General features: G+C 40.2%; 1 protein-coding gene across 1 annotated transcript in view; it reads left to right on the top strand.

The window, feature by feature from the left end:
• THEMIS (thymocyte selection associated) overlaps positions 1-24,257 on the top strand; it is a 79,032-nt gene extending 54,775 nt beyond the window's left edge. Inside the window, exons 5-7 of the mRNA XM_010122138.2 lie at positions 9,795-9,948; positions 19,243-19,399; positions 23,808-24,257. Of these exons, the coding sequence (XP_010120440.2) occupies positions 9,795-9,948; positions 19,243-19,399; positions 23,808-23,817 (321 nt within the window). The 3' untranslated portion in view covers positions 23,818-24,257. The remainder of the gene's footprint in view (positions 1-9,794; positions 9,949-19,242; positions 19,400-23,807) is intronic.
• Positions 24,258-25,463: the final 1,206 nt, after the last annotated feature.

The following is a 25,463-nucleotide window of genomic DNA, read 5'->3' as shown; positions in this document are numbered from 1 at the left end:
TTGTATTACACATTTTCATTTTGATACTGGGGAGCAAGTGCCCTTGCAAGTCTTCCCTCTCCTTACTTTTTGTTCCCCACACTGAGTTGTGGAAATTAAAAATCTGATGTGCCAACAGACAGAACCAGACCGAAGTTCCCTTTTAATAGTTTTGATCAGTACTTGTAATTAGAAGGCAATATTTTCTGGGAGGTAAGCACTTCCCAATTTGCCAGAAGTTCCAGGATGTGAATCTCCTTTCTGATGAGGAAGAACCCAGCTCCTCCTCAAGACATTTTTCAATATTGCCAACAAACAAAAAATCCCTGTGACTTAGCCAGGTTTGCTAACTGCTGGTGTGCAGTTTAACACAGCTCTAAGTTAATTCAGTGTCAGAGATTTGAAATTATGTCAGAGAATAAAGAACAAAGAGGAAAGTGAAAAATGGAGCAGAATAGTTTCTTTCTGCCAAAACAGGCTAGCTTCTAGTGGGCAGGCTGAAATATTTATATACTCATACCTCTGTGTACATTTATATGTGTATATGCATGTGAGAAGGCAAAATTCTTGAAGGGATCCAAACGTTGCAGAAATACCTGCTAGAACAGGAATGCATTTTACTAATAAAATAACCCATTTTTCTTTTCCCTCCTGCTGTTACATTCCCCACTGTGGCCTGCAAACCAGATGATTTTGAAAAACAAGAAGCCTGATGCTGAATTCAGCCATGCGTGAGTAAATCCAGAATAGTGCTTCTGAACTGCAGGGAGTGACTCCAGATTTACACCCGTTTTCTGAGATCCGAATCTGGTCTGAAGTATTTAATTCCTGCCAACGCGGTGTCCTGCTGCTTTCCTGAGGCTGCTGTCTGCCACGCGCAGCGTTTTCTGTCACGCAGTAAGAGGAAGCACAGTGGGAGCTCTGCAGCTGGACTTGCAGACTCATGCTAGGAAGGGCAGCACAGCAGTAAGAACTTGAAAACAATTTATTTTAAAAATCTTGCTCCCCTCCTCTTCTCCCCCTCCCCACTCTCTGCAAGGCCACAATTAGAGGAAATGGGGCAGGATACATTCAGACCAAGGGGAGCCTGAACAAGGCTGGAAGTGGATCAAGAGTTCAAGGGGAGACTGGACAAATACTTGGAAGAGAGACCCTTGTTACTAACAGACAAACCACGTCAAACTCAGGAAATTCCGTGAGCTGAAAATAGCAAGAGGCTGAGAGCGTATTTGGAGGTAGCAGATTGCCTTGCTCTGTCCTTGCTCTGGGCAGCAGCAAAGTACTGGGTGAGATGAGATGTATTTTGACCTGAAGCAGTGTGGCTGTTATTTCATTTTTTAGGGGCAGAGAAGATCTGAGGACTGAGGGAGAGACAACTGGGGGCACGCTGCAGGAAGAGGTGCCTCGTTTGAGGTTCTGTGTCAGGAGTTACAGGAAATCTCGTTCTTTTTATTTGGTTTCAATTCAAATTTTCCCCACACTAAACTGCACTTATGTTTGCATCAGCTTCAGCGTTCAGATTTCATTCTGTTGAGTAGATTCCATCTGCAGTTTGGCAGACCTGCAGATAATTAGCTCTCCCTTGTAATTAAATTTCCAGTTAATGTCCCATTAAGATAAATGAGAAGAATTCGCATCTTCTGCTTAAATGGTGATTTCACAAAATGCAACATTTCATAGTCTTTGAACAAACAAGCACTTCCATGTGCCAAGGTGAGATATATTTGTAATACAGAAGCAGATCTTAATAATTTACATTTTCAGATGTACACTTTTTTTTTTTTTTCCCAAAGAACTTTGGTGCTTAGTGGGTGAGTAGTCCAGGAGAAGAGCAAAGCCTGCCTTGGGGTTAAGGCATCAGACTCTCCATCAAACAACAGGGTCCTCTTCTCGCCTGTCTTCACGGTTGCCTTCTCAAGCCGTGAGTACCATGGAAACTAGGATTTTCACAGGTGGCTACTAACAGCGTTTCATTGCCAAATCTGAGACAGCCCAAGCCTAATTTCTGTAGCTGAGCACTCACTAGCGTGGCTGGAATTGCTAGGCAGAGCGGGCAGGCAGTGCCGTGGGCAGCGAAGGCAGGGTGGTGAAGAGGCAGGGTGTATGGAAAGGCGACAGCTGGGGAAGCTTCACTGGTTCCTACCGACCCTCTGAAGCTATGTGGAAAAGAGCACATTTCAATTTGTGCAGCATGTAAAATGCAGAAGAAAATACTTGCCTTTCACTGCACAGTGTGTTGAATAAAGTAAGTGCTGTTGTTTAAGACTAAGTACTCAGAAAAAAAACCAGACCTTAAGATAAAGACCTATCTGCAAAAATAGATGTAATGCTAACATCAGACACATTACAGCAAAGATGAAAAAACTATTTATTGTCTGCTCTGAGGCTCTGGGGATCAAGCACTCCCCCCTTTATGTATTTAGCAGGGAGAGGAGAGGGAAGAGATGGAGCTGGGAGCATTATGCTGTTCTGTATTTTGCATTTGAACTATTGCTAAAAATATTTTTAAATACCCTTTTTGATTTGTTACACTAATAGCTGAAGGTGTAAGCCTGGCAATTTTGTGCTGGCTAACACAGCACTGTTTCGTCCCAGGCCACTAAAGGGTGTCCAACATAATTTTCTGTTCTCTTTCGCTTGTATACACACAGAGCACGAGAAAAACGTCTGGGAAAAGAGGCTGACAGCTCTAGTTACCCATTGACATAAAAGACCCTTTGGTAGCAAAGCTTCATTTTAAAGTCTCTTGAGAGGTACTCTGTACTATTCTGGCGCAGATTTTGGAAAAGAAAAAGGTCTCATTCAACAATAAATCATTAAATGAGTACTGTGAACAGGGAATGAGTACGTGAAAGTCATTGGATTAAGAACAAAAAGCTTGGGGCTCTGAATTTCTGGAGCAAGAAAAGAATTTTAGTAGAATGTAATGGCAGTACACTCTTGAATGTTTTTTATTGATAACATAATGCAACTTATTTTGTCTCAATCAGCTGTAGAAAATTTACCTGAACTGTGGAAACTGTCAGTGAAGAGTGGCAGTATTTAATTACCTCCTTAAAGCCCTCATGAAATTTCCTTGAAAAGCGTGTACCCTGCACGTACAACAGACGTTCTTTAAAGGTCGTCCTGTTGGCAGGATCCCTTTTTCCTCCATGTTTGCTACTCCCGACAAATTATTAAACCTGAGTCTGTTTAATTATCAGTTTTCTTTGCCCCAAGAAATCATCAAATCCAATCAAGAAGATTTTCTTTCTGCCTAGTCCCAGATACAGGTAGGAAATTTGTTGTGCTGGTGGGTTCAAATTGGGGGGGGGGGGGGGGGGAACGGGTGGGCCAGCAGGAGAAACCTCTGCCAGCCGAGGGCTTGCACGGGAAGTTTTCACCTGGCGTTTTACCGTTGAGCCGCCGGCCCGCTCAACTGCCCTGCGCGTGCCCGGGCTGGGCGGCGCGCGGGGGGATAAGGCGGGAAATACTGCCATCTAGCGGCGCCGGGCGAAACGCAGGAGCCTGCCCTGTCCTTCCCGAAATGGCGTTTCCTTCCCGATTCACTCTTTTTTTTTTCAGTCAGTCCGACATCGGGGTATTTTTTCAAACTCACAGATAAACTGCTGGCAAAACGCAGAGCAGACCACAAGCCGTTGATTTCTCTAAGACCCTTCAGTTCTATGCTTTGTTTGCTTATATTTTTTTTTAGACGTGGATATAGATAGAACACGACTTTCCGCTCTGCTTTGTTTTGTAAATCCAAATATACTTATTCAAGCTCTGAACGAGGACAAACTAATTCTGTCCCTACTTTTAGGAAGATACAGCTTTTTGCACACGTAGTCTGAACCCTAGGAATGAGCCTGCAGTGGCACTGGCCCACAATCTGACATGGCTTTATTACACAGCCTTCAAGTTTAATCCTTGGGAAAAGCCAGACCACTGACAACGAAAGCCAAATTAACTGTGATACTGTTGGCATGTACAGAACGTACCTTGTGAGGGAGAAACCTGTTGAGAGCTTGAACCCTGACTATAAAAAAAATGTAATTTGATCAGATGTTTCACATCCCTTTTAGGCAGAGAAGAACTCGCCAACTAATGTAATTTTTTTCCTGTCTTTGAAATGATATAACCTTGACCCCTTCTTTGGCAAAAAATAGTTCACCTGTAGTTTATAGTACTTTATGAGTTCTGCAGGCAAATAATAATTCTCCATAGTGCTCCTGTCCTGTATGTTAATGAGGTTAAATAAGGATCCTCTTTATTGCCCATGGCCTTTCTGAAACATCTTCTAACTAGCTCTTCTCCTTTTCCACACTCCAGTGGACTGTGGAAAATGAAGGCTTGATATCATGCACTGGAATCAGTGCAATGGGGAAGACTGTTAAAATTCTTTACTACAAAATCACGAACCCTTGTCAGTACCCTTAGCTACGGGTACGCTCTGCCCTTGCAAAATTTACCCTGATGTGCCAGATAAGTTGGCTTGCCAATAGATCATGCAAGAAAGCTACCTTGGGATACAAAGGAATAATAATCTAAAGGTAATTGTTTCCTTTCAAGTGGAATAAATCAGTCCTAACTATCTGCCATAATAATGCAAATTTTCTGAGAGGTGTCAGCAGTTTCCATGTGTGTATTCTCATTGTTTGAATGTGTTCCCCATCTGTTAGGTGGAAGTACCCATTCCTACTTCTAGTCATACAGTGGGTGAAATTTTATTTTGACCTATCTTGGGTGTAAATCTGACCGATGTACTTACTCCAGAAGTTACTTCAGCTTATGCTCTTGCAAACCAGGAAATAATTCAGATCTGTGTTTCGGGATGGTCTAAGGCTCTGATTGTGATTAGCACTTACACTGGTTCTGTATTGATGCGATATGGGAATCAAAACCTGTGATTCTTCTCTGATTCACTGCAGTTCCAAACTGTTCCTGCAGAAAGTCGTGCAGATAAAGTGAAGGTTGGAGCAAAATGGTATAGGTAGGGTGTCGTTCTGTAGGTTGCTCTGAAACTTATGAAGTCTTCTCTGTAAATCAGCAACTATTAATAGTCTGTCTTACTTAGACTGATATGTCTCTCTCTACCCCTCTCTCTGATGATTTCCTTAAAATATTCTCCAAAATATTAAAAGCTAAATCTTTGTTCAGCCTGGTTTGGTCTTTGCCATGAATACCGTGCTGTGTGACTCTCTTACAGAATCTTCATTTCTAGCTTGCGGGGATAAATTGTCTTTTTTGTCTGGAAACAATGAAATGTTTTTGGACTGCAAAATAATTCATCACACTTTCATTCTGTGTATACGGCTTTTTTTTTTTTTTCTGATGGAAAGGTGCATGCAGCAATTAAGCATTTTGCAGATAGGTCGGGGATGTCCCTGCTCCTTGCAGGGGGGTTGGACTAGATGACCTTTGAAGGTCTCTTCCAACCCTAACCATTCTATGATTCTATGATTCTATATACCTGTGCAGTATATGCCAAAGCAAAGATAAGTATCTGGAGCTTTGGCTTCAGTTTCTGAAGGCAGCAACGAGTGCCACTCCAAGCTGTCTTTAAAGATTGCAGTAAAAGGTTTATGATCTGTATCCACTAGCATGGGTGACTTGTAATAAATGTACTTCAAAGGTGTAGTGCCATGTCCAGCACTGATTGCTCTGACAAATGAGTACTCCTCTTCACTAGAGTCATTTGTAATCATATAACAGCTTGACTTTCTGTCTGGAAAAGTATAGTTTTGTCAGATTGGTTTATGCCACTACATCTCACACAGCATTTTCAGAGACTATGACAGCTGTTGGTTTCATATTTACTCCCACATTTTTCTGTACTTTAAACAAATGTTGTTTCTTATTCTTTACTTTCAATATTCTAGATGCTGTTGAGTCTTTCTTTCCCTTTTTTTTAAAAAAAAAGGAAAGAAAGACTCAACAGCATCTAGAAAAAGAGAATACATGTGTTCATAATACACATTATTGTTTTGGTTGCTTTTCTTCTTTTTTCTTTTTTTTTTTATGAACAGATTTAACAGCCTTTTTTTTTTCTTGCTTGCTTTAAAAGCTTCTCTTTCTGCTATTCTGTCTCAGAGGTTACACTAGTTTTGACGGGCCTCTCCAATCTTTGGTGTGTTTTTTTTTTTTTAATTGTAAGCTCTCCTATGCTATTGTCTTGGCTTACTGAGTAGTTGTAACTAAATACTGCTGTCTGAAGCACGTGTGGTATATGGACTGCCTTCAGTGGTTTTGGGTTGTATTCAGGAGCTGGCGCATCATGGATTGCAATTTGGCTCCTGTAAGAGGAAAGATTAAGTAGACCAGAAACTCTTCAGCCTGAAGAAGAGGTGACTCAGGAAAACGAGTAGAAACCTGAATGCAGGGAGAAAATGAATAGAGAGGGATTACAGCAGCAGCATGGAATTATGAGTTACAGCAGTAAAAAAGCCAGCAACCCAAAAAAAATTTTACACAATGCAGAAGTAAACTCTGGAACTCATTGCTACATGATGTTAATAACAGAAATGTAAATGAGTTCAAAAAGCAATTAGACACAGTAATGAAAGAAATATTCACAGGGAGACAACAGTTAATAGCCCAAATTTTTGAAGTCAGAAGAGAATGCACCTTGGAGATGAGAGAAGGGGATGCTAGCATACGCTTAAATTGCAGGGGAAATGGCATTTTTGGAACAGGTTTTTTTTGTAACTGGGTCTGTAGATAGGCAAAGCTTTACTGTTTGTGCAGTGCCATTTGTAAGAATAAGCACTGCTGTCTGATTTCACTGCTTCTGGAGTGGACAAGTGGAAGAAAGCCTTGCTTGCAGAAGAGAGCTTATGCACACATACACACACACAAAGGCAGTGCATTAAGCCCTTCAGGTAATCAAGGGAAATTAATTCAAACTGTTCACTCTGAAACTCAGTTTGCTACTGCAGTGTTTTCAGTTCGTGCATCTTCGATAAACTCTGCACTCACTTAAAACTTCTGTAGAATGCTGAAACTTCTGTTCTTACTAAAGTGATGCACCTCCAGCCCTTTAGTTGTCACGTTAGGTCTCACACTTTTTTTTGTATCCTGTTTGATATAACACCTCCTATTTCCTGAGAGGGACTGCACAAATATAGGCTGTCTTACCTTTACAGCTTTGTTCTTTGTCTTCTAAGTTGTTTCTGGACAGTGAGTGAACCTAGAGATGTAATGGGCAATGCTTAACCATTGGGGTAAAATTTTTAGTTCATACACATGTAGCTGTTGGTTAGATTTTCCAAATGCTGAGATTTGGATTTTCCTCATGAGTAATCTGTTATAACAAGTGACTGTGGTTCAGATCATGAGTTTTTAACTGAATTAGTGTTTCTTTTGGTAACAGAATGGGAAACCATGGCTAATATCCTGACTTCTTTAAATTAGTGGAACAATTACTCCATGTAAATGGAAGCCCTGTGCTGTGAAGCCTGCCTGTTATTTGAAAGCCAACTGTAAGACTTCGCACTTGCATAGTTTAAAAAAAGCATTTTATCTCTATTGGTCTCTAGTATAATTGTTATCTATAGTGCTAATAAGAATGTTAAAGCCACATCAGATTTCAGCATAAAGAGAAGCGACGGTTCTGTTTCTGTAATTCTGTTGGTTTTTACATGTCTGAGTTCTGCATATTTTAATTTGCTTGCAAAGTGCCCCAGGTAACCATTATATCACAGTGTGTGGTTTTGCTGAAGACTGATAAGATTAACACCAATTTCAGCCACATTCTTCTTAATGTAGAAGGATCTTTCTGTTTTGATACCAAAGCTTGTTTTTATTTAGTTAAGGCAATGCAAAATAAATAATCTCAACATACTGATTAATTATATTGATTGCTGGAATTAATAAGTTAAATAAAGAGCTGACTAGAAAATAAGAGAATACATGATTAAAAAAAATATTTTTTTTTTTTATGTCTACTGTTTAAATTAAGGTTCCTTCATTACCTGAAGGCTGACTTTTAAGTGAAAGCTTTCTGTGTGCTAAGTAAGCCCAATAACTTGAACACAGGAAGAATCTGCTTATGAATAGTAAAGTTTCCCTGCTCTTTCCAAGATCTGTCATTTGTGATAAACAGGTATGACTGATACTGAGGACAGGACAAGTTTAGTGACAGCTTTGAAAAATTGTTATTTAAGCAAGCAGAAGATGGGCATTTCTCAATGACTAGCAGCAATGTGTGTGTTCATTTTGCAAACTGGCAAGAAACAAGTGGTGCATATTGACGTGTTTAGGTATGGATGATTGAGAAAAGAACTGATGATCAAAGAAAGGCCATGCTCTGTTGGTGAAAGAAAGACAAAGATCCTGGAACCTCAGTGAAGCTGTTCCACAGTACACCAGCTGGCCATCGTCCTAGTTTGAACAGTGTCTTTTCCATTGGGTTATTTTAATTCTCTGCTGTGAAGAACTTCTTCTGACATTTCTGTCCTCTTTGCAAAATACTTCTCAGCTGTATTTCTTTTTGTACAAATCCCTGAGGTTTTTGGGAATGACATCATTGCTTAAAGCTTTGCTTGACCTCAGAGGCTCTTTTGCAATCAAGGAGAGCACTAGCCGGCATTGTACAGCCTGTACTGCGCAAACTTGCACTGAATACTGTAAGTCTGTCAACCCCTGCAGATCGAGCTTGCAGTGTTTATTTTAGAAAATGGACAAAACTACTGTAAATTTCTCTAAATGAAAAATTATGATCTTCCACTTATGTCACGTTGTGATCCACCCACTGAGGAAAATTGTCCATACGTTTTACAGATTTCATCTTTATCTGTTCTTCTTAATACTCTCTCAAATTTTCTGTTTCAGTTGCTAGTTAATATATTTTTCCAAAGGGCCAGATTGTCATAAAACGTGGGATTGTGTTGCACTTTTGAAAATTGTGGGTTGATTCTGAAAAGATCAGACACTATTACTGTGTAGCTACTGTCAGTTTTACCAACATGACCCTCTCTCTCTGAATAGCATGGGCTTTGTCATTGCTGAGTAAAATCCACATTTGATTTTGAATAGAAAATCTAGATTGATTATTTTTTTAAATATGTACTTTCTGGCCTAGTGATTGCAATTGGACTATATCTACACTGCAGCAACTGTATAGCTTCACTGAAGATACACTTTTTGACAATTGACTCTTGTTTACACAGGTGAAATGTATGTATTTGACTGGAAGTATTTATGATGTAAATACCTCGCAGTTAAAAAGACACCAGAATTATGAAAATGTATGCATCAAGCATGAAATTCAAGAGGTGAAAGTATTAGAGCCACAGAATTTACTTTCTGCAATATAATAACACTATAATTAATTACTCCATAATTGCCTTTTCCTGTCATCTAACTATACTCACTATGCTATGAATGTTACTGGATAAATGTAATTGAAATGTCAGATTTTATATGAATTTGTGATGTAATATGTAACAGAACTCATTAAATGAACAATCGATACCATAAAATAGTTAATCAGCAAGAAATCTGTATCAACAGAAAGGGATACATAAATCTCTCTCCTTCTGTTTACATGAGTCCATATACCCAAACAAAGAAAACAGAGACTGGAGATATGTTTTAAAGGTAATTTCTTCACCTAGAGTGCCTTCTGGCTATGTTATTTTGTGATGTACATGCCTCAAAGACAAGTGTTAAGGTAAACATGATTGATTACTTACTTAGACAAACAGAAGATTTGTTGTTAAAATTCACAGAAGTAACCCAAAGAATGTTGCCCTTACATGTCACATCTCTGAAAGCATCCAGTTTGGAGTAATAATTTACATGTGAAGTCAATGTGCTCTTCTATATAATTTCAGAATTTCTGTGTAGACACCACCAAGAAACTGTGCTCAAATCAAGCTGCTGATGTTTCGGAGTTACAAGTTAGTTGTCAAAGTGATTCGGTGCATCGTGAGAATGAGAAGGACATGACTGGGAAAGCTACATTAGTGGAAACCAGTGTGGTTAAAGGTCAGTTAAGCTTTCTGGTTTGAGTTATTGATGTAACAAAGCTTAACCCTAGCCCTGATAAATAAATTTACATACAGGATTATCTTGCATGATTTCACTTGAAATCTGTGGCTTAGTGAAAAGAGATGAAAAGTGAGCATTTCTGTTCTTCCTCCATAAATGCCATAAGGCAAATTCATCCAAGCTCTCAACAGCAGCATGGTATTAAACTCTGTTTGTCACCGCAGCATGAATATTCAGTAGTTTTTCGGAGCAGACATGTAGAAAAGATGCACTTTTATTTTACTTTAGGATGATGCTTACACATCATCCGTTATAAAAGATGCTGATTCCAACAGGTATTAAAGATAAGCAAGCAATTTGCATTAAAGATATGAAGATGTCTTCAACTCACACTTTTGGATTTTGAAGAAAAAATATTATTTATAAAATTACTTGATTGATAATTGTTTTTAAAGTCAACATTCACTTGGATTTCCTAATAATTTTTGATAGCTGGTTGGTTTTTCTACTTATTGTTCAAGTTTTTTTTTTGTTTTACGGAACATACTGAGGTTGGGAAGCCAGATGATATGAAGACAAATCCAAAAGACTGTAGTTAATATAAAAAATTCAATTGATGTAATTAATCTGTCAGTCACAGGTTATTTCTGAAATATGACATTTAATTACAACACTGGAACATTTGGAAGACTATGGCACAAATACTCATCCTCACAGCATTTGTGACTGATAATTGATATCAATATAAGAACTTCCCATAAAGTTTTTCTTTATTGTCTTGTCATTCAATGTGACTCCTAAGAAGGACTGCCTATTTGAAACTACACATATTGAAGCTTCCGAAGGCAACATAAAAAAAAAATATAGTGAAGAATTACTGTGGCGTGTTGAATATTCACTAATCCTTACTGCTGTGGAAGTTAATTATTTGGGGACTGGTTTTTGAAAGGCATTTTGGTATCTGGCTGCTTTGAAATATAATCCTAAATTTGTTATTTAGTGTCTTTGAAAAATCTCCCTGCAGGCTCCATTTTGTCACTCCTTAATGATTTGATTAGATTTTATAGGGCTAAATGGTGAAGCTTCCATATTGACAGCTGCAAAGGACTGTATCCTCTGTTTAAATCCCAGAAAAAAAAATAATAATGCCAGGATGAAGTTACGTTGTATTCTTTTGTGCCAAGAGAACTACCTGCAAATCACTGGGGCTTGACTTTGAAGACCTCTCTCCATGCTACAGGGATCACTTGCATGGGTTGCTCTCGGTGGCATGAGGCAGCTGTGGGAAGCTGAAGGGGGACGCATCTGAAGAAAACATGCCCAAAGTATCATTACTGAAGTAAGCCAGGCTTAGAGTTTGTGCTGAGAACTGGCTTGTTCATAAGCACAGGAGGCAGTCCTCCTGTAGGTGCTGTAGGTGATGGGTTCAGACTCCTCACAGACAAGGAACGCCACACAGGGTAAAGTCACATAATGGTTTTACAGTCAAGATTTTTCAAAGATTTTTCTGAACGCAGCAGCTCAGTTTGTGCAGTGAGAAGTGGAGTTGTAATGTCACTTCCTGTGCCTCTTACAGGAACTGTGCAGTAGTTTCTAAACTGAGATCCCTTGGCTCAGAAAATAAGTTTGGAACTACCGTTACTAAGGCTTCAGCTCAATGACAGGACTGGGAGGTGGACGAGTCTTTCCATTCTTTGTATGAGAACCATCTTCCTGCTGTGAGAGTATTTATTACTGCTTTTGTTTCTTTCGTCACTGGGCACCACTGAGAGGAGTCTGGTTCCATCTTCTTTACATCTTTCCATTAGATATTTATACCTAGTGGTAAGATCCTGCCTGAGCCTTCACTTCACCAGGCTGAACAGTCCCAAGCCTCTCAGCCTCCCCTCCTATTTTACGTGCTCATGTCCTCCATCTCCATGGCCCTTTGCTGGACTCACTCTAGAATATCCATGTGCCTCTTGTACTGGGGAGCCCAAATCTGGACCCAGAACTACAGGTGTGCTCTCAGCAGTGTTGAGCAGAGGAATAAGGATCTCAGCAGGCTACTGCCTTGCCTAATGCAGTCTAGAAGGTTGTTGGACTTCTTTGCCACAAGGACACATTGCTGGCTCATGGTCAGTTTGTCTACCAGGACTCCCATGTATTTCTCTGCAAAGCTGCTTTCCAGCCAGTCAGACCCAGCCTGTACTGGTGCATGGGGTTGTTCTTCCCCAAGTGCAAGACCTTGTGTTTTTCCTTCACTGATCTTCATGAGATTCCACTCTGCCCAGTCCTTCAGCCTGTCCAGGTCCCTCTGAATGGCAGCACAACCATCTCAGCCACTCCTTCTAGTTTTGTATCATCTGCAGACTTACTGAACGTACACTCTGTCCCATCATTCATGTCATTAATGAATCACAGTATCTGTAGCGGACACCCACAACATCACCCATGTTGGTTGTCCCAGAAGCTCTCAGCAGGCTCTTCACCTGTCCCTAGGCAGAGGGCTTTCTCTGTTAACTGTGCTATCAGCCAAGTTTCTGCCTTCTCCTTCACACTGCTTACCTTTCTTGTTTAATCATGCAGTTTGTGGTTCTGGATACTAGAAAACAGACTTAGACCGTAGACTTTTGGCAACTGTTCTTGATTTGGACCTTCTACTGAAGGTGTTTCAGCACTGTAGTGAAACAAGGCAATGCTGCTGACTGTCTCACCTGCCTCAGTTGAGTCTGCCTGCCTTCTCTCTCTTTATTCATTCTGACATGGTAGCATTAGTATTTTGTCCATCCCATTGAGACTTATTTATATATCCTCAATAAACATTTTTCAGAATCTCCAAAAGCACTTTATTTTTATTTGCTATTTTTCACTTCCTAGCACAAGTCTATTTTTCTTAGCTGATTCCTAATTTGTTTTTAATTCTGAAGCACTCTAATTGAGAAGAAAGCTTTTCCTAGGGACTTTTTCGAGGTTTAAATGACCTCTTAGCTGTTGTTGCTCTACTATTTCCTTTGGCCTTCATTCCATCAAGATCCTAACCTTTGTTGTGGTATCCCTTCTGTGACAGCAGAGTTTTCTTCTCTGCTGGTTGAGATGCACTCATCAATTGTAACAGTAATTTACTGGCTTAATTCTTCCTGCTTCTCGTAGACACATTTGTTTTAACTTTAGGTATCAATCAGGTTCATTTTTTTTCCTATCAGTTTCCCCAGGTTTATGACTAGACACCTCTGCTTTGCAGGTAGTCCTAGGTGCATGCCCAGGAGTATTGGAGAAAAAAATGGTGTTAGGGCTGCTGCAGTCTTGCTTGCTTGCTTGGTCCTGCAAAGATTCACAGCACCAACTTTCCACAGCAGGCCCAGTTCTTAGCTGTGTTTCTGATTTCAAAGCTCATCGATTGTGTGTCTCCTGCCCCATTCCTCATGAAAGCTGCGATTAGTTAATTTTAAGTTCATCCTATACACTATGTTAGCTTGGAATACTCACAGAAGATCAGACAAAGAATAGCCTGTGTTACTAGGGTTTTCAAACAAACTCTTAGTACCTCTCTTTAGTAGACATGTAGAAAATCAAGAGGCAGTATCATAATGTTTCTTCTTTTACAATGCTAGGATATTGCTTCTTGTTTAATTGCCTTGGAGTATATGCCTGTGCAAACTTTGTCTAAATTTGAGTATAATGTGAGTTAAAAGTTGGAGCTAGGCAAATTCAACCTAGACCAAAGAGCAGTGATAGATTGCACGCTGACATACCCAAATCAAAGCTAAAGGTTTTTCTGAAAGATGTGTGCTAGTATAGCCCAAAATTATTTGGTTTAATTCAGAGATAACTGCAGAATTATACAGGAGATTGGATTAGACGATATAGCAGTTCTTCCTGACTAGCCAAGGGATCCCCAGGAGTCCACTGTTGCGTGCAGCAAGCTTGCCTGTTCCAGAGAGTATACTCTGCTCTACTAATTCACAAGATAATGGATTAGAAAATATGTCAAGACTAATAACACAGACACACTCCTGTGGGTTTTGAGTGGGAGGAAATGCACCATTCACTGACTAATCTTCAAACTTCTGCTGGTGAATGTTAAGCCACCCTCCAAAGCACCAACCTGTTTCAAATTCCTAATAAGGATGGTGAATCTGTGCTTTTGCAAAAACAAGTTACAGAGACAATTACTGTTTCTTACCAAAGGCCAGATAGTTCCAAAACGAAAAGCAACATGTTTTTCTTTCAGTTTTGAAGCTTCTATTGTCTTTCCTCACAGAGTTCGTGTTAACAAAGATAGGATTTATTATCTTTGTTTCTAAGAAATCAAATGTATTTCCTCTGTTGCAATTAAATCTAAATTGGCCACTAAAAATATGATCTTATTTTCTTATATTTGACTGACTTTGAATTCATTAGAAATAGTAGCAATATCTGCAGGATAATAACTCTCATCAGAAATCTGCTGTATCAGGTTTTTTTTAACCTTGAAATTTATTCTAAGTGGAATTTCTGAAACATTACCCAATCTTCTTGCTCATGGCTTAAGTTTCTGGAATTCTTACAATCTGCAATAAAAAAGTGTTTATGTTGATTTTGTTTATTGATGTCAGGGTATTTTAGGGAAGATATTTATATACTCTGACTTCAGGCACTTGATTAAGAGGCCACTGGGCTGGAGAAAGAAAAAAAAGGAACGAGCCTTCTAATTGCGATTTAGGATGCACAGATAACATCTACTAAACTTGGCAATGAAGATCGTTTAAGAAATTTCTGCCCCTGTGCTGTAGCTTGCTGTCCCATCACTTAGGTGAATACATTTGGTTATGGGGTTGTCCTCTAAACCACATATTAAAATGATTTAAACATAATATGCCCCCCCCAAACTTAAAGCAAAACATAGAATTCTGAATTGTTTTGAATAAAACAAATTAGGAATCCTTTACTGTACGTGTGTATGAAAACTCTCTCCAGCTTCCACATACTTGAGCTCAGTCTTTGATTAGGGCAAAATTGTTACTAGATCCTTTGGCTGCTATGTATGTAACTATCTTAAAAAAATAATTGGAATTGTAGAGCTTGTAGAAGTGGTTGCAAAGAGGAGGTATCACAGTGTTACGTGCAAGGTAACTAAAGGGAACTTTGCATGAGTCACCCCCTGCTCTCCAGCAGTGCTGTCCGGGTCTGCTCCACTAGCCCTGTGCAGAGCAGCAGCTGGGAGCTTGGGGAGGTACATGAGGGGGCCCTGAGCCCTCCTCCTTACCCTCTTGCAGGAAGGTATGACGGGACCCAAAATATGCGATTATTTAAAACTTGTGCATTTCTCATCTGCAAGAGCTGTTGATGCACTGAGAGTTTACTGTAAAAAAAGAGGCAGTAGTGCAAGAGTGGAAATTAGTGTCTGTGAAAATTAAATAAAACCAGCAAGAGAGATTACAAAAGAAGCAACAAAGAAGAAGGTTGAAAAATAAAAGGACAGTGAAAGAGATCAACAGATGTTGCTTTCAGGAAAGTTACGATTTTTTAAGAAATTAAAAGGAAGATTAAACTTTTTGAGACAATGGTTTAGTAGATTCCAGAAGGAGATAAACATTAACCATACATGAACTGTAACCCTACCTTGCATATGAAATATTTTGATTTTGGCACTTAATAGTTTTTAAAGATATATTACATCATCACGTGAAGGAATGATTGATGGATACCAGCTCAAGGAAAAGTCCATTAGTTTCATGGGCTGTGATTCTGCTATTACTCAATAGCTTTCAGGAGCACTCCCTAAGGTATTAGCTCTCATTAGCACTGAGGAGCATCAGAACCAGGCCCAAAGTAAATAAAATGCTACTTTTCATAAAAACTCTTTGGCTTATGTATATACCTTCAGTTCTGTGCATTTTCACTTAAGTATTGTTCAGAAATAAGGATGTGATTCTACCATGTTTAGTTCACAATATTATTGCACATAATACTTCACAACTATTGTTTTCAAGTCAGACACAAATAGAAATACTAAATGTTATTAATATAGATGAATGTTAATTTATGCAGCATAAATCCTGAACTGAGATATTTACCACAGCTATAAAACTGTGTTATGGTCATGACCAGGGGCATGTAGGTGTGCAGTCTTGTATGTACACAAGTTGGGGTTTCTAGCACTGGTTGCATGCAAGCAAGGGTCCTGATGGGTTGGGTTACTTCTGTTGTCTGCCTTTTGAAGGAGGACATAATAGAGAGTTATGACAACTGTTTGTGACCTTGAAATTTGTGGAAAAAACAGCAAATATATTCTGAGGAAAAAAAACCCCAAGGATACAAGTGCGATAAATGGAAATTTTTAGTCTGCAGAGCACTACACTTCCACTATAAAGGCAAACATAATTATACAAATTGTTCCAGGAAGAGCAGAATTAATTAAATTTGGTTTAATAAGTGTTTAGGTCTGTTGTCCTCTACTTCTTCTCTCTCCTGTCCCAAATAATAACCACAACTCTCCTTATGGCACTCCTAAGAGGTCTGAAGCTATGTGTGTGTTGAGTGGCCAACCAATATGCACATGCTGATTTATCCTGCTGTCTGCTGCCAAATGGAGTGTGTAACAGCTGTGTTCTGCATGCTTTTCTTTCAATAGAGGAACTAATTCAACTCTCGCTTTTGTAACCACGTTGAGACTTCTGCCCCCTTTTCAAATCTGACTGAAATTAGCAGAAAAATCTTCTAAAAGTACTGAAGAGATTGACGGATGGATAGACAGCACAATGACATGATTGTTTTCTTAGGAGGCCGAGATGGCATATCTGACTCGGTAATTCAGTGTGGAGGCTAACAGATTTTTTTCAAACAGGGAAGAAAACTGCATTGATTTCAGTGTTCCCGATTCCCTTGGGATCAGTCAGCTTGTCCCATTCATTGCTTAATGCTTTATTGAAGTGTAAATATATACATTTCAGAAAGCATCCTACACAGTTTGGGGACTGGGGACAGCTGTGATTTAGTCTGGCCTGATGACATTAATTTCCTCTCTCCTTGAGCTATCTTGCTTAGAAGCATATCATTTTGTTTGCATGTGTTCGGGAAAGAAGAAAGTCTAGCTATGCCATCCGTGAGTAATCTGTACTTTATATCCGTATTAGCAAGTCTAAGCGCATAAATAATATTTCCCTTGCTGAATCACAGGGATTAGCTTATTCTTTCAGTGCCTGTTTTATTTATTAGTTTACTTTTACTGATATCAAACACAGCCAACTTGCAAATGAACTACAAATCTGGAAATGCTTATTAACAAGATAGTGGCCACATGTGTTAGTGAGATCTTCATTAAATTTCTCATTATAGCTTAGGGAGGTTTTTTGGGGGTATTTTTTTCCCTTTTGATGCCTAGATCTGAAAATACTTAGCTAATTTACTCATTCCTAAAAAGTAGCAAGGGGACTCACAGGTAAATTGGTCTATGATTAACTCTGTGCTGGTGTGGCCAAACAGGTGCTTGATTAACTTAACAGCTATTTCTGGCCTTAAAAAAGTCTATAAAGGAGAGGATCACAACTTCAGAAATAAATTAGTCCTGCCCAGTTTTTCAGGGAGAGATATCTCAGCTGTGGAGAGTCTCAGGAGGAACACAAGTGGGGTTCGGAGACCGCTGAGAGAATATACAGCTATTTTCTTGGCGAAGGGGCACACGGTGATCGCAAGAGTAAGCTTGGGACAATTCTAGTTTGAGAAGTTCAGTCCCATAAAGGACCTGTTCGACAAGCGCGGCCTTGCTGGGAGGCCAGATAAGCTGTGAGGCCTTGTGCGCAGTCGCAGGTTGTTTCAGGTTATATCATAGCAAACAGGAACAGCTGTACCAAAAGCAGTGTTTCACACTGTTTTGACATTTCAGGTAAAACTTTTTGCTTTAGAAATACAATATCCTCTCAGCTCTGTTAAATGTGAGGCTTCCTGATGAACCCCAAGGGCGAGCTGCTGCTGACAGGGGAACCCCTATGCTGCTGCCTCGGGCCTGGCTGGTGCTGCCACTGCCTGCTCTTCCCCACTGCAGCCTGGGCCAAGGGATGTGGTGGCTATCATAGAATCATAGAATCATAGAATCACATGGTTGGATGGGACCTATAAGATCATCTAGTCCAACCGTCTTCCCACTACCATTGCTGCCACAGCTACTAAACCATATCCTGTAGCTTCTCATCAAGCCGCCTCTTGAACACTGCCAGGGACGGAGACTCCACCACCTCCCTGGGCAGGCCGTTCCAGTGCCTTACCACTCTTTGAGAGAAAAAGTTTTTCCTCAAGTCCAATCTAAACCTCCTCTGGTACAACTTGTGGCCATTTCCTCGGCTATGGAGAGGGGACATGGGGCACGCAGTGACTGATCCTTGTGGGGTCCTGCTCCCTGTGACCCATGGTCCCATGCATCTTGCAGAACTACCTCTAGCCCCTGGGGAGCAGTAGGACCACCTGGGCAGGGGAGGAGATCCTGGGGCCTTTGGGCAGCAGCCTGTATCTTGCCAGTGTGAGCTGTAATGTGAAGCTGTTGCTGTGCCAAGATTCAAAGCAGAGCCTGCCCTGGTGCTGGAGCTGTAAAGAGGCCTCCCATGAGGGTCTCTGCCCTGTGGGAAAAGGCTACTGCTTTTTGGACAGTTTGTCCTCAGTATCGGCCCACGTTTGTCTAGGTGGACATGAAGAAATGTACTTCAAAACTTTTCATTTTAACCTCAAGTCACTTTGAAACCTGCTTCTCTGTTAATACCTTATGAATAAGAAGAAACTGGGGGTTTTGGCTCTAGGAAATCCCAAAGCAACACCATAGTTTCCTAGCTGCAGAGGCTCATCACTTCAGGCAATGAAACACAAGAGGATGGGGGCACATCTGCAATAGGGATCATAGGTGATGCACATGGCAGGTGGACAGCTCTTCTCTTGATATGGTCAAACAGTTTTATCTGCCTGCTTTTACCCTGTCAGTGATCGCACTTTTTAACAAACCTTAGAGTTACGAGTGGACAGGCAGCACAGAGCAGACAACAGATTATCTGGTTTGTCCACAGACCTCGAGGTACAGGAATTATGCAAAAGCTGAAAGAAGAATTCTTAAGAGTGAAGACTCTCTTATAAAATGCTCAGCTAGGTTTCATTCGTAATCTGCCACAAATTTTGTTCAGGAACTTGAGCAAGTAATTTAACGTCTCTGTGAAAATGAGGAAAGTGAGGAGAACATTGCTTCCTTTGTTTTTTTTGCTTTTGTGGTTGTCTGTGTGAATTTTATATATTTCAGAACAAGGGCAGAGTCTTCCATTTCATTATAGTTATTTTTTGCTAATTACTCAGGTCCAACAAATTATGCACTTGAAAAATGTGAGGCAGAAAAGGAAGAGGAAGAAGAGCACGACTACGAATATGTGGATGAAAGCATAATTGAAAATATAAGAAAAGTATTTCAAGACACCACCATTAGAAATAAGCATGCACTCTCTGAAGGAAGAAGGTGAGTGTGACCTGTGATTACTTATGGATGCAAACAAGTGCAGGCAGAGTGATTTTTCAGACTGGCCAGTAACCTTCACTCCCCTAAACGAGGGAGGGTTTTCCCTTGGAGCTGCCACTGTTGCCCCAAGCGTTCTCTGAACGACGCAGGAAGGGCACATCTGAGCTGCCGCCTGTGACCCACTGTTACTTTTGTCAAAGTGGTACCTATGGTTGTTCTGGTGATAGAAGTGCACAGGCAAGACCAGGTTTGCAGTTGGAGACAAAACCTTAATTAAACCGACATTTATCCTTACGAAAATACACAGCAACCCAGAGAAAGGCTTGGTATTTGAAAGCCTGTCTAGTTTTTCTGATTTGTGCCAGTATGCTGTAACAAATTCTAGTACTCTAAATGCAATTCTTTTCCTCTTTTTAGAAGTGGATGCCTTGTTCTGCATGAGTAAGATTTGTCTCTTTAAAAGCTTTCAGGCATTGTCTGTGATTTCACTAAATCCTCAAGGTTCTGCTCTGGCAGTCTGCAGAAGGCTTAAAGTGCTACTGAAGAGGAGCTTTGCTTCTAAAAAGCTCCAAGCACTTGCAGCTAAACACAGATCAGACTTCTGTCTAGATCTAAGTGAAACTCTGTAATGTCAGTTCTTTTCACTCATAGCTGAACCTTCTATGAACTTTACTTGATTTGGCTGAATTGCTTCTCTTGTTAAGACTCCTAAAATCCCAGAAAAACTTGAAATATTGTGTTCCAGAGATTTAAAAAATTATTTTATTATGAAGTGGCATTTTATTTCAAAGGGTACTTTGTATTTATTTTAAAATGCCATGCAACATTTCTATTCTATTTAAGTTAAGCAGTGTACTGAATCTGAAATAAGCTCTTATTTTTTTTCTGAAATGCTCAAACCCCTCAGAAACATGATATCCAGGGCAGTGTGTGGCATCTGTATCTTCCCCTGCTCACAGTCACAGAAACTCCAAAGTTACAGGAAAGACAAAAATGAAACAAAGTAGGGCACTTCACATAATGCGTTAGTTCCTCAGTCCACATGCCACTGAGGACAGGGACTTGCTCCATAGCATAAAGAAGTCAAGAAAGATAGAATGAAACTCTCTTTTGACTAAAATAGTCCTTTTGACTATAGATATTAAGAGAAAAGCACAGTTTCAAGAAGCAATGCTAGCCTAGAAGATTAGCCTTTAATTATACTACTTGCTGTCGTGGTATCAGCTTCTTTAAGTCTTTATCCACCTGCCCTTTAAACTCCCTATCAACAGAGGCAAGGTTTCACTTTGTTAGCTGTCTTCTTTGAGGGCTCTAGCAAAACATGAGAGAAAGGACCTTTACCACTTCCAGGGAGATCATGTTCTGTCTTGGATTACAAAGCAATCCCATTAATTATCATCCTCAGTGGATGACAGAAGTATCCAACCTCTGAAATCATTAGCTAGCTCCAGCCTGCTGGTCTCCGCCCAACCATCAAAAATCCTCCATTATGGCTTTTATCTAGCACTTAAAATTTCTATCAAGCTTCTGCGCTTGCACTTGGGACCATTTTGAGAAATATGGATTTGATATGGGCATATGAAATTACCCTTTAATATGGGCAAAAGCCCTATAAAATACCTAGCCAGGTAAAATGATTGATTTGGCTTAAAAAAAAAAAAATCAGCTGTTAGGCATGTATGCTACATAGCTAGTTGAAGGGGCTATTAAAAATAACTAATTTAGCTGTTTTAAGCTTACTTACAGGAAAATAATGCACTAAAAATGAGTTGTCTTTTGCATCTGTGCCAAATGCCTAACATCCAATCATGTAAGTTCTAATTCAAGAATTCACCAGTCAATCATTTCCCACCCATGGTCTCTCTCTTCCTCAGGATATTTATGGTAGTTATGAATATAGTCTTTTAATTATTTGGTATATATGATCTATCAAAATTAAATCTATTGATCCAAATTACTTTTAAATAGAGTCATTAGGGGGAAAAAAGTTTAATGAAATACAGAAGTAAACCTCAACAGTCAGGTGTACTTTGAGAAAAATCAGTGCTTATTACTTGCAGTGTTTGATTAGTGCCTCAAAACAAAATCTTTCCACAATCAGGGCCAAAGCATGCCAAGATGATACTATTAAGAGCTAGTCCTTAGCCTGAGTAGGAGGGAGGAAGAAAGAAAGAACAGATTTGCCTCAGGTCATTGCTATGTTAATTTTGATAGAATAAATGCGCCCAGAGGGTCACTGATGTTAACATGACCTCATCACTCCAGAATGATAAGCAATTAAACAAGGGACTTGACTACAGATGCCTGAGCTTGTTATAGCAACAACCACCATTAACATATTTTAACCTTTCATTAAAGATTCAAGAGAATGTAGAAAAGAAACCCTGAAAGCATTTAAAATGTGTGGCTTGCTTTTTAAGGATGCAAGTTTCTTTCGTTTTCCTGCCATGAGTTGTTTTTTGGGAGACTTTTTTTTTTTTTTAAATGAGGAAAGCCCTCAGTTTGACAGTCTTTTCAAAGGCATTAAGGATGTCAATGGTAGTTTTCTTGGGTGTGAGAAAAATGGGGAGAGAGAAGGTTCATTGCAATGAACTGAAATAGCTCTGGTGCTGCTATAACATCTCATCCCATGTCCCTGCAAACAAAAATGAGGTGGAGGCATGCAGGAGCAGCAACGATGACCAAAAACCAACAACAAGCCCAGAGAAGGCAGCTTTTGTCTCCAGTGCTGAAGCTGCTTGTAACCTCATGGCTGGAAAAGGAAACAATATGGTCCACCTACCTGGAGAGCTGAAAATGGGTACTAGTGTCAGGCTGTTTCAGGATGTTGCTTTCTGGACTTGAACTTCGTGCAGATGCTGGAAAAGGAATGGGTTCAGCTGACTAAGCCTTAGTGCTTATTAAATAGGAGCCAAAAAAAAAAAAAAAAAAAAAGGAAAAGTAGAAAAGAGAGAAGTGCAATAGGGAATGAAAAAAATACACAGCTGTGTTTTCCTCTTGTCATGAACTCAACTGTTGAGACAGTTTTGTTTGAACAAGTACTTTTCTGTATTTCCAATTTGTACTCGTTTAAAAAAAAAAAAATTGTATGAAACAGACTGAGGTGGAACTTTTTCTTTTTTTTTACCTTGGTTGTGCTGAGATGTAGGTTCCTGGATAATAGAAGGCTACAGACAGTGCTGTAAATGAAAACTGACATTTCCAACCCTACCGCATGTTCATTAATCCTTTTGTACTGTTTTTCTATGACATTTCTCTGGAGCTTTCATACCACTGACCCTTGAAGTTACCTATTTTTTTTTCACAGCTCTCCTTGCTTTTGGCTGAATGGCTGAGGCAAACTTTGCAGCTTTGGGGATGTTGACTGGAGGAACCCAAATCCATGACTGGAGTCATATGTTCTCAGCACTTTTGAAAGTCCCTCTCCTCTTAAGCAGTTTTCAGTGCAGATTTGTGGGCATCACCTACTTTGCTAGTTTTCATTGTTAGGTAATTTTGCTACCGCCTGGTGTTTTCACTTTTCCCCAACGTGCCAGCTGAAGTTTTTTTCCCAGAGTACCATCAATGGTGATTACAGAAGGAAGGAAGAATTGAGAGGGAGCAAATAGTGTGCTGCTCAGAGAGCTGCAGTTCAGTTCTTAGTTTTGATGCAGGCAGGACTTCAAGCAGCCTGTCTCAAAGCAGCTGTAGGTTCAGAGGCCCTAAGGACAGGGAAGACAACCAGACTACCATGGTTCTTCCTACATGCACGGGTCTTGCCATTGCCCTAGAGGGCAGATTAAAACCTGCATTTTTGTAGTGTGACAGAGCTAGGAATAGAGCCTACTGGTGAAGTCTTAGTGCACTAGCATATGGTCATTAAATATTAATTAAATTATTAATTAACTTCCCTTCAGGTCTGCATCTCTGTTACCCCAGCCCCAGGGCACACTCATTGGAATCCTCCCTCTCGAAGAGGAGGGTATCTCCTCTCCCGTGTCTGCCAGACCAGCAACATGACCCAGGCGTCGTGGGTGTAGTCACACAGGAGAAACATCAGGAAAACTTTTTGCTGGAGTCACAGCTTACACTGACTAAATGAGTTCTTTCACCCCATATAGGTCAAGCATTACCCTGAACTGCATAAGCTATACGAGTAAAAGAAAAATTTACTGGTATGAGTTTCACGCACTTAGGCAAAGTTGCTGGCATAGCTGTGTTGGAGTCATATATTAGCTTTATTTTTGCTGTAGTCTTGGAATTGCTGGTGTAATTATAGTGACAAACCATTTTATTACACAGACGAGCCCTAACTTGCAGCCATTAATTTGACTCAAGAGCTCATTCACCTGCACTCTTTGTGTAATTTTAAAATCCAAATGTAAAGGTTTCCCATTTCACCCTGTCATTTTGTTTTGTTTGTTTTCAGAGACATCTGAAGCAAAATAATTCTGAAATTAACTGGAAACAAATAGGAAGCTGTGTCCTTCACATATTAGAATCGACTGCAATTGTAAGAAAAAGCTGCTCATGAAAGTGTCCTTCTTGTCTCATAAGGAGTATGTGAGGCTGTAATTTAACTATAAAAATCCCCTGAGAAACTAAACTGCTTACTTGTCCTCAATAAGAAGTCAAACCAGCTAATGTCTCATGACCCTTTGAGGGGACAAAGTTCTTCTGTACAAATTTATTCATGAATTCAGATAATGATGCCAAGTCCAATCCTTCATTCTTATTGCACTTGAAATTCCAGTTGATTTGCTGAACCACTGTGGGGCATATGCAAAACAAACACCCCTTACTGAAACAGGTGTATGGTTGTTTCCTTTGTTTTTTTTCTTTTGGAGAAAGAAAGGGTAGAAAGGGGAATGAAGGGTTGTCTAAGGTGAACATCCATTTCTTTAGCCTGTCGCATACACTTCAGGTTAAGGCTCAAATTTGGAAATGGCCAGTTTCTGCCATTCTTTCAGTCAATGAGCAATGCAATAAAGCGCAAGTAGTACTGTTGCACAACAAGTAATTCACTGTGGAAAGCAGTGCCACTCCTCCCAGAGGGAAGAGCTGCTCAGAAGGACTGGGGGTGTCTAAATTAGATTTCATTGCCATCTCCGTAACCCCTTGCACAGCTTAAGTTATCTAGTATATATATAGCTGTATATTTTGCTATTATGTTCAGTAATTTGCTGAAAACATAGCCAAGAAGGAAGGACAGGAGTTGGAGATGAGAGAGTAATGTTCATGCCAGCTCCCCCAACTGAGAAAAACACCCATGCTGCCCTCTTTAAGACGTCTGGAAAAGCAGTGCTGAAGAGCTTCACCTGCAGCTTTTGGTCCCTTGTATTCCCACACAAGCATCGGGGGAAGAGGCAACCCCAGGTGCCTCTCTGCATCCACATGAGTGGCCAACACTGCCCCACTGGAGAGAGGGCATGGGAAGAGCAGCACAATCTCTTCTCCTTGTTTAAACAAAGCAAGTCTTTGCTTTGAAGGATTTCCTTTTACTTTATACATCTGAAAACGGAGAATGAGAGACAAATGGTTACACGGTACCTGAAAGGATAAAAGACTTCCTTGGCTCAAAAGGATGGACCTCCTTTTGTGCCCTGCCCCTACTCTGTGAGTGCTGAGCAGCAGCAGGGAGAGAGCTGCTCACAGAGATGAGCATCTCTGTGGGCTTGGCAGTGAGCACATAATCATCGGTGCTGATATTAGAGCTGCCATGTTGCTGAGACTGCTGTGTGCAATCACACGAGCTGCACAGGTAGAGTGTGCTTAACATCTTTGAGTGGCACTGGACCTAGTCTTCGTGTTCTGGCAGAGTGAGTCTGATACTCATCATTTATGGTATACAAGAATAAAAACTGGGCAGCACGTGCACAGCAAGTGCTGTGCATCTAGAAGTGTTAGATCTGGGGCAAGTGTATATCCCTCTGGCAGTGCTTTGACTCTCAGGGAAAACTTGAGAACTGATGTGTAAATACACAGTTGATGTGCAAGGAGTTTCCAGAGTCAATAGCACCTTGATCAGAGTGGCATATCCAGAAGTCCCAGACAGCAGGGTCGAGAAAGAAAACATGTTTAGAAA

The sequence above is a fragment of the Chlamydotis macqueenii genome, chromosome 3 (genome assembly GCF_036417535.1).
Source record: "Chlamydotis macqueenii isolate bChlMac1 chromosome 3, bChlMac1.mat, whole genome shotgun sequence".
NCBI lineage: Eukaryota > Metazoa > Chordata > Aves > Otidiformes > Otididae > Chlamydotis > Chlamydotis macqueenii.
Note: the sequence above shows the minus strand (reverse complement) of the source record. Positions and strands in the feature narration are given on the sequence as shown.